The 13,678-nt window shown below is 45.7% G+C and overlaps 1 protein-coding gene across 1 annotated transcript in view; it reads right to left on the bottom strand.

Annotated features, from left to right (window-relative positions):
• gpc3 (glypican 3) overlaps positions 1 to 13,678 on the bottom strand; it is a 119,670-nt gene that overhangs the window by 101,330 nt on the left and 4,662 nt on the right. Inside the window, exon 2 of the mRNA XM_076043508.1 lies at positions 6,211 to 6,372. Coding sequence (XP_075899623.1) covers positions 6,211 to 6,372 — 162 coding nt within the window. The remainder of the gene's footprint in view (positions 1 to 6,210; positions 6,373 to 13,678) is intronic.

The following is a 13,678-nucleotide window of genomic DNA, read 5'->3' as shown; positions in this document are numbered from 1 at the left end:
ATAGCAACGGTTCGAGCCGTCACTCACACAGAATACCAGAAGACGCTTTTGGCTGCGTGTGTGCCAGGAGGGGGGGTTGTTAGGATGAGGAGGAGGTGACGTCGCTGACGGCACAGCAGCAGACACCGGCGCTCCCAACAGCTGATGGTTCGATTGATGATTACGGAGAAAAACCGCTGACTTGCTGTTGCGGTTTTGGGATTATTTACCGTTTACCGTTTTTGTGTAACAAAAAAGGTTTGGGGGAGATTTTGCTCATAATTTATGATTACATGAACAACAGATTTTTTTCTTGATATCTGAACTGGTTTTGCAGAACATCTATGAGACTGAAGTTTGTTCGTGATGCACTGATTTGTTGTTTTCCATAAATCGCGGAAATATTTAACAAACTGAGGTGGCCCTGACATTTTGGCTTTGCTTTTATCACCCTGAACTTTTTGATTCCACATTTAATCTGTGTGTAAGAGAGCGATGATCCAGATCTTGTCTTTAAGATAGTGAGTCTTATTCTTTTTGTGTGAATGTCGCAAACACCAGAGGAGCTTCCCCAGGGCAAAAGATAACACCACTGACTTCACAAATAACTCGAGTTAATAAAATAAGTAAAAACACTGAGCCGATGTGCCAAATTAAACGTTTCTTCTAATTTTTCATCAGAGAATCAGAGGACGGGCCAACGGGAAATGTTTGGGAGGGATGTCATGTTTGAAAAGAAACTTGGAGAGAGAAAAAAAAAAAGAGCAGAGCAATCAGATTTTTTTTCCTGTTGGTGGAGCAAGTTGGTAACAGTTCAGAGTCTAATATTTGTACAAGAGATGACTCTTGACAAGCATCGCTGGCCCGTTGCGAGAAGCAATCAGTGTTCGACTGAACTCTTGCCAACACCATTCGGCTGTAAAGAGGAATCATCCTTTTATTTATTTATTTATTTTTTGGCAGAGCGGAGCCGTCTACAGAAATCTCTGTTCTTCCTTGAAAGCAAAAAGGCCACCAGGTGCTGATAAACATGACTGCAGCACTGATGATTTCACTGGTAATTTCTCTGGCAGTATTTATGAAGAGGACTAAGCTCATAAGTCACACCTTCCCCTTCATCTTTTATTTCTTTCACAGAAAAAAAATTGCTTCTCGCTACTCGGTCTTGATACAAAGACGAGCTGAAAATCTTCAGACGGGAGCTTTTCAATGGTGAGGATTTCCAATCCAGCTGCTGAACGCAACAGAAACTGCAAAACTATTTCTGTTATAATGTAAACACAAATCATATATATTGACAAAGGAGTTTTGACAGCAACTTGCTGAACATTTCAAACTATCTGAAGAGAGACAAGAGTTTTTGCAACTTAAGATATGATTTATAATAAAAAATGATTTATAGGACTCGTCCAGGCTGTAGCCCCGCCCCCACCAGACAGCTGCGATAAGCTCCAACGACCTCGGCGCACTGTGGGCTGGCAGGAGCAGCAGCGGAAGACGATGGATGGACGGATGATTTATAGGACGAGATGATGTGTTGATCAGCTGAACGGTTCTGAGCATCGTGTTTTTTTTCCCCCCTTCGACTCCAAAAAAATCTGCATATGCATCTTCGGGGGCCGCTCGATGACGCGCAGCATCCCGGGCTAATGTGTCGCAGTGACAGCAGCAAAAAAAAGAAAGAAAGAAAGAAAGAACGAAAGAAAGAAAGAAAGAAAACTCTGCTCTCCATAATTCATGCTTTAAATTCAATTCCCAGCGTGAGCACGACTCATTCCGAGAGATTAAATCGGAGAACGAGCAGCAGCCTGCACAGGTTTACACACACACACACACACACACACACACACACACACACACACACACACACGCAGACACACTCCATTTGTAGTAAATTGACAACAACAACCCCTCGGAGCGTCAGGCAATTAGAGCGCGTGGGCCAAGATGCTGTTACCATCTCGCTAATGTGAGACAAAATGAAATCCACGAGTCTGTCAAAGATCACGGTGGAGCGCCGCAGTTTATCCATTACTGTAGCGGCCCCGCGATACGACGCAGCGATTGGATAAGGCTCATTAGATCGGCAAATGGCACGTGAGACACTAAGCACTGGAGGGGGTGGGGGGGGCACATCAGGAGCTCCTGATGCCTCACCTACTTCCTGGTATCGATCCTGCAGCAGGAGGAGGAGTGGGAGGTGGAGGAGGAGGAGGAGAAGATAGAGGAGGTGGAGGAAATGGTGGAGGAGGAGATGGAGGAGTCGCTAGAGGAGGAGGAAGACGGGAGAGGAGGAGGAGGAAGAGTTGGGGGAGAAGGGGGAGGAGGAGGAAGAGAAGGAGGAAGAAGAGCAGGAAGAGGAGGAGGAGGAGGAGGAGGTCTGAAGTTTGAAGCCACTCGTCATTAAAAGACAAAGAGAGAAACCCAGACGTCACTTTTCCCCCTTTTTGTTTTGGAGGAAGTTGACTTCAAAAGAGGGAGGGTGGGGAGGAGGTGGGGGGGGGGGGCGCAAATCTCTGGTGCAGTCGAGGCCTGGGAAAGAGGAGCGGGGCAGGTGAGGCGGCGGGTGAGGCTGGTGCGGGGGAGGAGGAGGGGGTGGGTGGAGCCCTTTGATCTGTGCCAGGAGTGAACGCTGAAGTCAAGAGACGGAGGAGCAGCGGGGAAGACTGCAAACAAGGCCGGCACTCAATTCCCAATAGTAGCACAAGAGGAGGGAGAGAGGGAGAGAGGGAGAGAGGAAGAGAGAGAGTGGAGGAGGCAGAGGAAGAGAAGTTGAGAGGATGGGAAAAGATGGAGAGTGAAGACGGCAGGCTGGTGGAGGAGGGGGAGGAGGAGGAGGAGGAGGAGGAGGAGGAGGAGGAGAGACTGAAAGAAGATTAAAATGAAGTGGAGCGAAATAGAAAAGACCAGGATGTTAACAGGGGGGAGTCAGGGGGGCCGGCTGGGGACTGGAGCCGAGCGCTGAGCTGAAGCAATTAGTAGCAAAGGCCCTTCTAGGAAGCAGCCGGCCGACCACAGCAGCAACAGCAGCCGCAGCAGCAGCAGCAGCAGCAGCAGCAGCAACACTGACTTTGTGACTCCACATGAAGAAAAAGAAACTGAAAACCCCAACTTGTTTTAATTGCCTTGTGAGGGGCAGCGGGGCAGCCAATGAGGGCGCGGCCCTGCGAGAGCCAGCCAGCATCAAGTGGGCGGGGTCCAGACAACAGACAGCAGACAGACAGCGGCAGAGTGGGAATATCAAAGGTCTGCGCAGCGTGATAACAAAAGCACAACGTTAATTGTGAGTGTGGGACGTCTGAAGACGACTCCAAGCGCGGCACCAGAAAAACTGGTGCCAGTAGCCGACTTCACTCATAAAGTTCCAGACCTTTGGAGATTTAAGTTGGAAAAAAAAAATAGTTTAAACTGCGCAACTTTTGTAACACTTTACAAAAAGTGCTTGACAACTGCATTTAGAGCACATTAAGTCAATTGTTAAAGAAGAGGAAACGAGGACAGACTTGTGGAAGCGACTCGTTTGAAATGTCTCCCTAATGCTCAGTTTCAGCCTCCTGCTAAATCTGACCCACATGCCTGGAAGAGAGCATGAAGTGGTCAAGGGGGCGGAGCCGGCACCTGGCTGGAGGTGATGTCATCGTCTAGGTCTCAGCACCCTTTGTGACATCACAAAGTGGCAATTTCCAGAAATGCACATTTTAGCCCACACTTCCGAAAGAGCGAATCAAGAAGTAATCATAGATCTGACAGACAGACAGACAGACAGACAGACAGACAGACAGACAGACAGATAGATAGATTGACTTTGTTGATCTCCAGGAGAAATTTGCGATGCAAAGAGCAATTTCTTTTCACTTCCGTCAAACACATTGATTGAGAAGGTGAGTTTCACACATGACGGGACCTTTAAATTTCCAATTTCTCAGCAACAACAAACTGCAACCACAACCACACGACGCCGCACAATGTGCGCCACACAAACCACACAACTGTTGCACAACCCTGCAGGGTTTTTGTCGCAGCTTAAGCATTAATTGCCCACACAGCTGGATGCGCGCAGAGCCGGCGAAGCAACCGTTTTACACTACTGGAATAGTGTTTCATCGCTGGAGCTTCCCAGCGACTCTCTGCTGCCTCACTTGACTGCCGAGGAGAGAGCAGAGCGGACGACTGTTAAAATGGTGGCTGAGCCTCTCGGCCGTCACAGCCGGATTTTTCTTTTTTTTTTTTTTCTTTTTTTACGCAATGAGCAAATTAAAAGTAAAATTATTATTATTAACAAATTATTGACAATAAAATGATTACACATTTTTAAAGTTTTAAAATATTTTAGAATATATTGTACACAGGAGAACTTGCACTGACACACACACACTCACTCACACACACACACACACACACTATATACATATATATATATATATATGTGCACCATATCAACTGGGATTATATTCCCCCTCAGGCCGTCTCTCTCTTTCTCTCTCTCTCTCTCCCTCTCAGTTCAGCTGCTTTGACAGTGTCACTCGCTTCCTGCCAGTTTTCCACCACCAATCCAGGTATCACATCTGCCCTCCTCCCTTCCTCCCTCCCTACCCCCAACATCCTTCCATCCCTGCTGCACCTTCACCTTCACCCTCCTGCAGCTCTACAGCTGAACCCTCGTCACCGTCATCTTCGTTTGCAGCAGCCACAGTTTTTATCTTCCACATCATGTCCCATCAAGGGGAAGCAGACAAAAGAAAAGAGAAAAAAGAAGAAGATGTTTGGCTGCAGGAATATAGTTTGGTTTTCTGTTAATTCCGTGTATTTTATTCTTCTTTATATGATCTGAAATGTTGATTTTAAAGGTGTTTTTTTATTTTTTTTTAATTGTTGCTGGTTTTGTTTTTGAATTGTTTAAAAATAAAGGCATCATCACTCACCCCTCTCACCTCCACCTCCCTCCTCCATTCCCTCTCTCACTCACGCTCAACACTCTGGAGGCTTTTCTGCCGCTCGCTGAGTCGGCGAGTGCGCCGCCGCTAACATGTAAAGTCACTTTAAGCTGCGCTCGGCAGCCGGTCTCACACTTTGCTCCGTCTGAGTCTCCGATCGCCGTCTGCTCGCACCCACCGCCGCTTCTTTATTTATATGTGACTCACCGTCTAGAGGAGCCGGAGCTGCAGCTGCAGCTGACGTCAACAGGCTCCGGCAGCCGATAAAGTGTTTGAAGGACCTCAGCTATGAGTTGTTGGGGAGGTTTGCTCAGGCAACCCAGAATCCAAGATGGCGGTCCGTTCATTTCATTGAAACTGCTCACCCAGCACATACGCCGAAACAGTTTTTGACTTCCGCATTCATGGACCCATAGAGCATGCACAGTATTGTCACCTCCCATCATGCCTCTGTAACTCATATGATCTATTTGGCCAATCAGAACGAGCTGAGACAGCACATACAACGCTGTGACGTCACGCTGGGAATAAACTCTTTTCTGGCCTCTGGCTTTTCTGACATTTATCATTTTTTTGAAAGGACTAAAAGCCCATAACTGAAAAATATAGTGTAAAAATCTATCGCATTTCAGATCACAGTCGTCCTGTCAGCCGTTGTAAGGCGTTTTTGTATTATTTTTGTATTGCGGCCTATGGGGAAAATGCTTTTTGAGCCCAAGGGATTTTTTTGTGCTGCAGTATCTTGAGTGGCCACTGGGAAAAATCGTGACACCATATTGCCAGTCTGATACCCAGTTCTTATAATACATCCATGGGTTTGTTTGTATGGTGTATGGAAGCCCATTGCTGCCAGACTAGAAAAAAAAAAAAAGAACTCAGTATCACGTTACAACGTGAAATGTTTTTACGTGATAATTTTCATGTTATTTTGTGAAACTATCCCACTATTTCATGAAAGCTTCACATGTTTACACGCTAATTTTCATGTTTTTACATTAACTATCACATTATTTGGTGAAAATTTCATTTTTTACAAGAAATTGCCACATTATTTCGTGATAACTATCAAGCTTTTGATGCACAGTGTCCACGAGTAATGGCGAATAAGCAAGTGGTTCTTGAAAACAATCATGTAAAACCGGAACATTTTCACAAAATAACGTAACAATTATCGTGTTATAAGGTGATACTAATCCCTGATTTATTTTGTGGTGTGGCAGCAATGCGCTTGCATAGAAGTGTTTTTAAAAAAGCCTGTCTTCCATTTTAGATGAAGCACGGCCGCTGCTTGCCTTACCTTGGAATATGGCGGCATTCTGGATGATGAGACGCTTGAGTTGCGCGCTGACCACCTGCAGGCCGGACTCCATGTTGCTGCGCGCCGCCACCAGGTAGCGCTCCTCCATCTTCTTGGAGCAGCAGGTCGGGCCTTTGGTTTGGCAAACCTGCAGGTCGGCGCCTGGTGAGAGGGAAGAGGGGGGGGGGGGGGGTGAAGTTCAGTCAGCGGCTCTGTGGATTTCAAAGTAAAACTGCGGCTAAAGTTGAGTCTTTTTTCCATGTTGCGTTGTTTCATGAGAGAGATCAGCCTGGTCAAATTCTTTCTCTACTCCAGACTCACAACTATAAAACAGAGCTTTGCAGTGGCGGGTGATAAAAAATATTAAGAATAAAAATATTCCAGGAGTGCCTATAGTCATTTTGTTGTGTGAAACAGTAATTATTTAATGCTCAATAACGTGGATTATATTGGACGAACACATGTTTCGTTTTAAATTGTAAACAAGAAATTAATAATTACATTTACACATTTTTACAGGAAAAAGTTCAATCAATCAATCAACTTCCCAACCTATGCAAATGCAACATGCGTCATTTCTGTTTTTAACCACTGGGGGCAGTAAAACGCAAAACCACGGCAAGTTTTACATGACAGCGAATAAGAATCAACTTCCTGTTTGCGGACTATATCAAGTCACTCGTTTTAATTCTACTGCAGCTCGTATGGATCCGAACGAGGAGTAACGACTGGTGGGACAGAGTGGTGACGACATTTATTTTCGGATCAACGGTGGCTGGCAAATTTTCGGATGTAAGGTCGCACATTTAATCTCATATGTGGGAAACTGCGACCGCTGCTCCACTGACAAAATACGCTAATGCGGAATGAAATTTATTAGCATCCTCATAAAAGAGTCGAACAAAAATGATTTGTTTTGGCTTCTTGTTTGTAACTTTATAATGACGACGCCGGGAGGTGGGGCGCCGACCAAGTACGTACATGGGAGAGGTGAGTGGAGTAGGCGGTCCTTAATGTGGACTGAGCTCGCATTCTGTTCGCACGTCCGTGACGAATGCGATTTTATGCGATGTGACTACCAAAACCACCTCGGGGAGGTGGTTTTGGTAGTCGCATGACATAACGGATTTGGACTGTTTGCACTTGGTTACTTTGTGTGTTTTTTGTCGATCGGAATACGAAAAACACATGAAATGACCAAGCGCAAACAGGGCCTCTGCTCTGATTGGATCAGTCCTAGAATTTTCTGTTGCTATTGCGAATCTCTTGTTGTTAATTGGCTGGCGTGCTGCACTGCTGGGCTGATTTTTTTTCTGTCACCCTAGAGACGGTCAGCAGTAACCAGCAGGGAGTTATTTCATTGAAAATGTATACACACAATTTATGAAAAATAAGTAATTATTGCTCATTTAAAAAAAATAAAAATAAAAACTCTGGGCAGGGCAACGTAATATCACCCTCTGTTGGCCACCCTCTACTGGTGCTTTGCATTCATACCCATTTTATTAGTAAACACTAACTGTGATTAAAGAAAGAAAGATATTTGAAAAAAAATCTACACGCACAGACTTCCTGCTTCTCTTAAATGAAAAGCTGGTAAAATTCCAGATTTTGTAGAATTCTTGTCTGAACTTTTCTTTTGCCCTTTATGTATTTGGAAGGTGCGGCTGTGAGCTAAACCCAGCCTGGCGAGGGGGGCCAGCGATGTGTCATCTGGCTGACGCAGCCGCACGTGAGCGGATTAGCATGAATAATTGCCCTGGAAAAATTAATTTTCTTTGAATTTAGAAAAACAAAAAACAAAAACTCAACAGTGAGAGCCGCCAAACCAGGTTGAGTTTAGGTTTTGACCGAGAGGAGAGCGAGAGCCTCAGCTGCTGCCAACAAGGTTGAACTGCCATGAACTGCAACAAAGGAAAATTAAAAACACTCTGAAGGACGTTTGTGGAAACATGCAGCAATCTGTCTTATGCTGCTGTGTTCTTGTCGGTGATACAATATCATCACACTTCTGTACTGACTCCCATTTCAAAGAACGTTCAAAGCAGGGGGGAAAAAACATGCAGTGAGGGAAAAAAGTGACACTGATAGAAACTCGGGAGGCTGAAACACCTCGATTGAAAAGTCGGTGGCCCTGTGGAATCGACTCTCTCTCTTCAAGCTCCACATTAATTCCAGCTTATTCCCAAACCTCCTCCTCTTCTCACTTCTCCTCCTCCTCTTCCTCCTCAAACCCACCACCACTTCTTCTTCTTCCTCCCTCTCCTCCTCCTCCTCTTCCCTGAAACGGTGGCGCACAAAAGACATCACAAAGACATAAATAGGGCACGTACATCTGACGTTTAATCGCACAAAAAGAAGAAGTTCCCATTCCTCCTCCTCCTCCTCATTTCATCGGCATCCCGGGTGGTTTTCTTTCGCTGCAGCCACTGCAGACGCGCCAGGCAACGCCGAGAAGATCCTCTACCCGCGAGGCGTCGCTGACGACGGTCTGATTGATGGCGAGGTAAACAAACGTCAGGGGAGTCTGCCAGCTTCAGCTGCTCGAGGTCCCGGAGAGGAGGAAGAGGAGGAGGAGGTGGAGTAGCAGGGGGTGGAGGGGGTGTTCTTCGTAGATTGTTCGAATGTTAGAAAATTGTTATGACTTCTACGGAAGTCGTCCAGAGTTTCTGTCCCCATGGAGGCTTTGAGTCCTGGAGGTCCTGAAAGAACACTGGATCCTTTACAAGAAGACTGTGTTTTTTGAACTGACCATTTTCTGAACCGTTTTCAAGAAGAAAGATTGAGTTACAGTTGCAGTACTTATGCCGGGCCTTGTGTGGCACTGTGAGTTTTTTTGAGAAGACCTGGAGCATACGCAGGGCTTTGCAGAAGTAGCAGCTCGCTAATGTAGCACCACGGAGAAGACAGCGAAGAACTCGCGAGAAAATACAGAGAGGAAAGACGACAAAGGTGAACTTCTACTTCAAGTTATTTTAGAAAACAGAGCCTCAAAAAGTATATCTATGGTAAACTGGTGTAAGGACTGCACTTTTATAGTGCTTTTCCAGCACCTTCACTGTACCCCAAAACGCTTTACAATGGCCTCTCATTCATCCATTCACACATAAATTCATACACCAATCCATCTACCCATCTATCTATCTATCTATCTATCTATCTATCTATCTGTCTATCTATCTCAATGCTCCATGATGAGGTTGACTGGGGGTCGAGAATGACAAAGTTCGCAGACATTTTTACTCATTCAGTTTTTTTGGCTCAATATCCCAGTCAGAAAATAAAAGAAAAAAGAAAAACAAGAGGTTTACAAAATATTTTGTCGTATTTTGTTTTTTTTGTTTTTTTTTACTTGGCACTCAATAATACAGTGGATCCAACAGCACCATTTGTTATTGTATTATTGTTGTTGGATGCTTGTTGTTGTGGATGAGAAGACAGAGATTTCAGGCTGGTTGTCTTTTGTAGCAGTAATACAAATGTGTTGCCATTGCCTAGACCATTCATCTATTGTAGACCAGGCATGGGCAAACTACGGCCCGGGGTCCACATGTGGCCCGTTTAGATTTTTATTCCGGCCCGCCAAACTTGAAAAAATTACATCAATAGTAAGTAAGTAATATAATAACTGTATTTCATCTATTTTTTCAGTATATCAAGAGTCATTTCAATAAAGAGCTAAATACCATGGGGCTTTAAAGACACATACTGTAGTTTGTTGTAACTTTGCTTAAGCTCATTTTCAATCGACATTAAAGCACATGTTTCTACATATCCCATGATATTTTTCTTCTATGAGGTGGGTCATCAAAACACTCCATCCATCAGTTCCTGCTCTGGCCCACTCGGTCAAATTTTACAACCCATTGTGGCTCCACCAGTCAAAACGTTTCCCAACCCCTGGGTCTACTCTAGACGGTCGCTTAAACCAGCCGGAGATGCAACAGCGAGAGGCACTCTGGGTAATTAACCTGGAAGAGAGAGAAAGGGAAAAAATCTTCTTCCTTCATCCACGCCCATCAACACAGTTTGACATGTGGAGTCTAATGAGTTCAAACAGGCAATAAAACTGTCACCCGCCACCGTGTTTTAATTCACAGCACCGGTAGGCTTAATATCTTCAATCAACCAGGACAGGCAGGCAGGCAGGCAGGCAGGCAGGCAGACAGACAGACAGACAGACAGATAGGATCAGGCTAATTCCAGGCTGCAGCGAGGCGCTAAAAAAATGATTGAGCTGTCAGGGAAGTGGCTGCCGTAGGTGAGGCGAGGCGAGGTGCCCTGGCCTGGGGAGGGGGTGGGGGGGTCAGAGGGGGGTTGGTGGGTGTTGGGGGGACCAGCCAAGGGGCGGGGGGAGGGGGGGGCTTTCGGCTTTTTGGCAATTATCTTCGGCAAAACAGACAGTGTCGTCGGGCGGCGTTTGTCGCTTTGCAACATGATAAATGTGTTTCATTACGGCGGCGAGGGAGGGAGGGAGGGGGAGCTGGGGGGTGAGGGAGGGGGAGCTGGGGGGATGAGGGAGCGAGAGGGAAGGGTAGGAGAGGGGGGACGGGAGGAGATTCAGCAGGAAAGTGGTTCCCCGCTGAGATTCACTAATAATAAAATCACAGCGTCTAAATAAAGCCGTGGTGGTGGTGGTGGTGGTGGTGAGTGACGGCTCTCTGGGGGATGAGCTCCCACCTCCTTCATTTCTTCCCCTCACCTGTCCTTTGTTTTTTGGGTTGTTGTTTTTTTTCAGTTCAGCTGTGCCCACTTTTGTTCTTCTTGCCCTTTTTCACTTTTACACCCCCCCCCTCCTCCTCCCGAGAGCTGAACAGAGCGATTAGTCCCCGGAGAGCAGCTCTCAATCAGCCTTTTATTGGTTAATCAGTCGATTTTTCTGTCTCGCAAAAGCAAATGAAATGGGGGAGAAAAGCAACCGAAGGGGGGCCAGGAGCAATTTAGATGTAAATTTTCCCTCTGGCCCTTCCAAGGTGACGCCTTTTAAAATTATTGCGCGTCGATTGCACATCGATACTGTGAGAATAACGCCCCGGTGCCTGTGACAATCTGACAAGCTCGACAAAGGCCAAGGCTCCTGCGGACGTCAAGGTCTTTGAACGCCTCCTTTTAAACAACACATTGATTGGCCTTCAGCTTGTCGCGTCTACCACCCCTTTGCCGCCCCCCCGACCCCACTCCCTCTTCGCTTCTGACAGGAAGTTCTGAAAAGCAGCGAAAGGGAAGGGGCGGGGCTACTCCAGCACAGGCGTTTACCTTATTATAAGAAGTGGATACTGGAGAGACAATAGAGCGGCACTGCATTTTATTTCCCCTAATGGCCATTTGAGGTACTGCAGCCAAAAATACCATGCGGCCAAAAAAGTAGTTTTCCCCATTAGACCGCAATGCAATAAGATAAAAACTGTAATGCAGTTGACAGGATGACCTTTGACCTGAAACACAGATTGGAACTAACTATCTCTTTATATTGTATTTTTTTAAGTAATAGATTTTTAATCTTTCTAAATATGTATATAATCCACAGAAGAAACTTTATTTGTGCAGTCACATGCTAATCTGATTGGCTAATGGGGTCCGAATGCAACACGTGAGTTACAGAGGCATGATGGGAAGGGACTACCGACTGATGCATGCTCTATACTGGGGTCACATGATGCAGAAGTAACCCGGAAGCCAAAAATGTCTTTACCGGCGTATACACCAGGTTAGCTAACACCATTGAAATGAATGGGACGCCATTTGATTGGATCCTGAGGGGCCTGGGGGTTCAACACATGTGGTCTCGCCCCCGACAGAAGAGAGGAACTCCTCCTCTCACTTCTCTTTAACAAGCAGGCCGTCACGGGGACAACGTTTGTAGTTTTTCCCAGCATCCAATTAGAAAGGCGCCACTATGCAAGTTTAATGACAGGGGAGGCCACAGGGGGGGAAAACAAGTTGTATTAAGATATAGAATATGTTCAAAAGTATCTCATTATGGGCCATAAATTATACATGAAGTACCAGTGTTGAGCAGGCTTGCTGGGGATCCCTGGTGGCTTCGTCTCCAGGGTTGAAAAAAAAGAAATAAATGTATTAAAAGAAATGTGTGTCACTGTCACTTTGTAGAGACAATAAGAGAGATTACGATTTACAAGCAACCTGAAGGCGGAGTCGTTAGCGTTAGAGACTGTTAGCTACCGTACGCCACCAGGGGGCCACGGCTGTGATTAAGCAATCTGGCTGCTCTAATTTTAGCCGTTTGAAGAAGAAGCGCTGATTTTGTTTTTTGTTTTAAAAAAAAACAGATTCCTCTTTTAGTTTCAAAGTAAAGACAACAAACACACACACACAAAGGAGACAGCGCACACAAACACAAGTAGCCAACAGGGGTAACGGGGTTGCAAGAGACACAAATCAAAGCGGATCGACACAGCAAATTAGCGCTCGACAAAAGACACCAGGACTCGACCTGGAGTCTGTGGGCTCCTTTGATCCAAACGTCTGTCTAATCCGGCCGTCAATTAAACAGCAGGACAGTTTGTTGGCTCTGGTTCGACAAGCAGCGATCACATGACCCTAAAGAGTCTCTAGAATCAGGATGTTTCTCTCTGTCCCGGCAGTAACACACTGGAGGACCTCCTGACGATGATGAAGATGATGATGCAGCTACTTGGGTCCCGAGTCTAAATCTTCCCAAAACATGTTGGATATGTTTGATATTTACACCTCGGGCTTATTCTGATGGGATTCCTAAAATAGCCACTGGGACGAGCGAACCGGTAGCCTCAGCAAGGGTGTATTTTTACAGTATGAGTCTGTAACTGCACCCACACTGTCTTCACCCCGAATTTTATCATGTTTTCGGAAATAAACTTGGAGACTTGTTTGGGGTGTAACTACGTCTTTTAGCCACACACACTCACCTGAGTGCAGGAGAAGCAGGTAGAAAATGAATGAATTTGTGTTTTTTAAAAACATAATAAATAGGAGAGACGGCCAGCTGATGACTCCTTTTTTCTGCTCAAGTCACATTTGATCAACACAACTTATGTGGCATCTTGGATAAAAACCAACCAGTCGTTCAAACACACACACACACACATACACACACACACACACACACACGCGTTCCAAACAAATCATATTACCTAGTCTGCATAGCATTAAAGAACGGCCTGAAACTCTCTTGTCTGTTTTCATCTGCAGTTCATCGATTTATCGTCCAATGGGAACGTTTTAAGCTCCGCCTTTTTTGTTTTTTATTTTTTATTTTTGCGAGTACAGCGCAGCCTCTCATTTCTTTTGAGACAGTGGAGAGTATGAGGGGCGGCATCAGTCAGCATCAGTCACCTCCTGGAGGCTGAGCTGAGCTTTGAGTGAGAGTCTGACGCTGCTGCCATGAATCACACATCACATTGTCCTGAAAAAGCCTCTGTGGAAGGTGGCCGCAGGCCTTAACACACACACGCACAGACACACACCT

This window comes from Nelusetta ayraudi, unplaced genomic scaffold (assembly GCF_046127955.1).
Source record: "Nelusetta ayraudi isolate G7.1 ecotype Tasmania unplaced genomic scaffold, CSIRO-AGI_Nayr_v1 ptg000075l, whole genome shotgun sequence".
Classification (NCBI taxonomy): Eukaryota; Metazoa; Chordata; class Actinopteri; order Tetraodontiformes; family Monacanthidae; genus Nelusetta; species Nelusetta ayraudi.
This window is presented reverse-complemented; position numbering and strand designations above follow the sequence as displayed.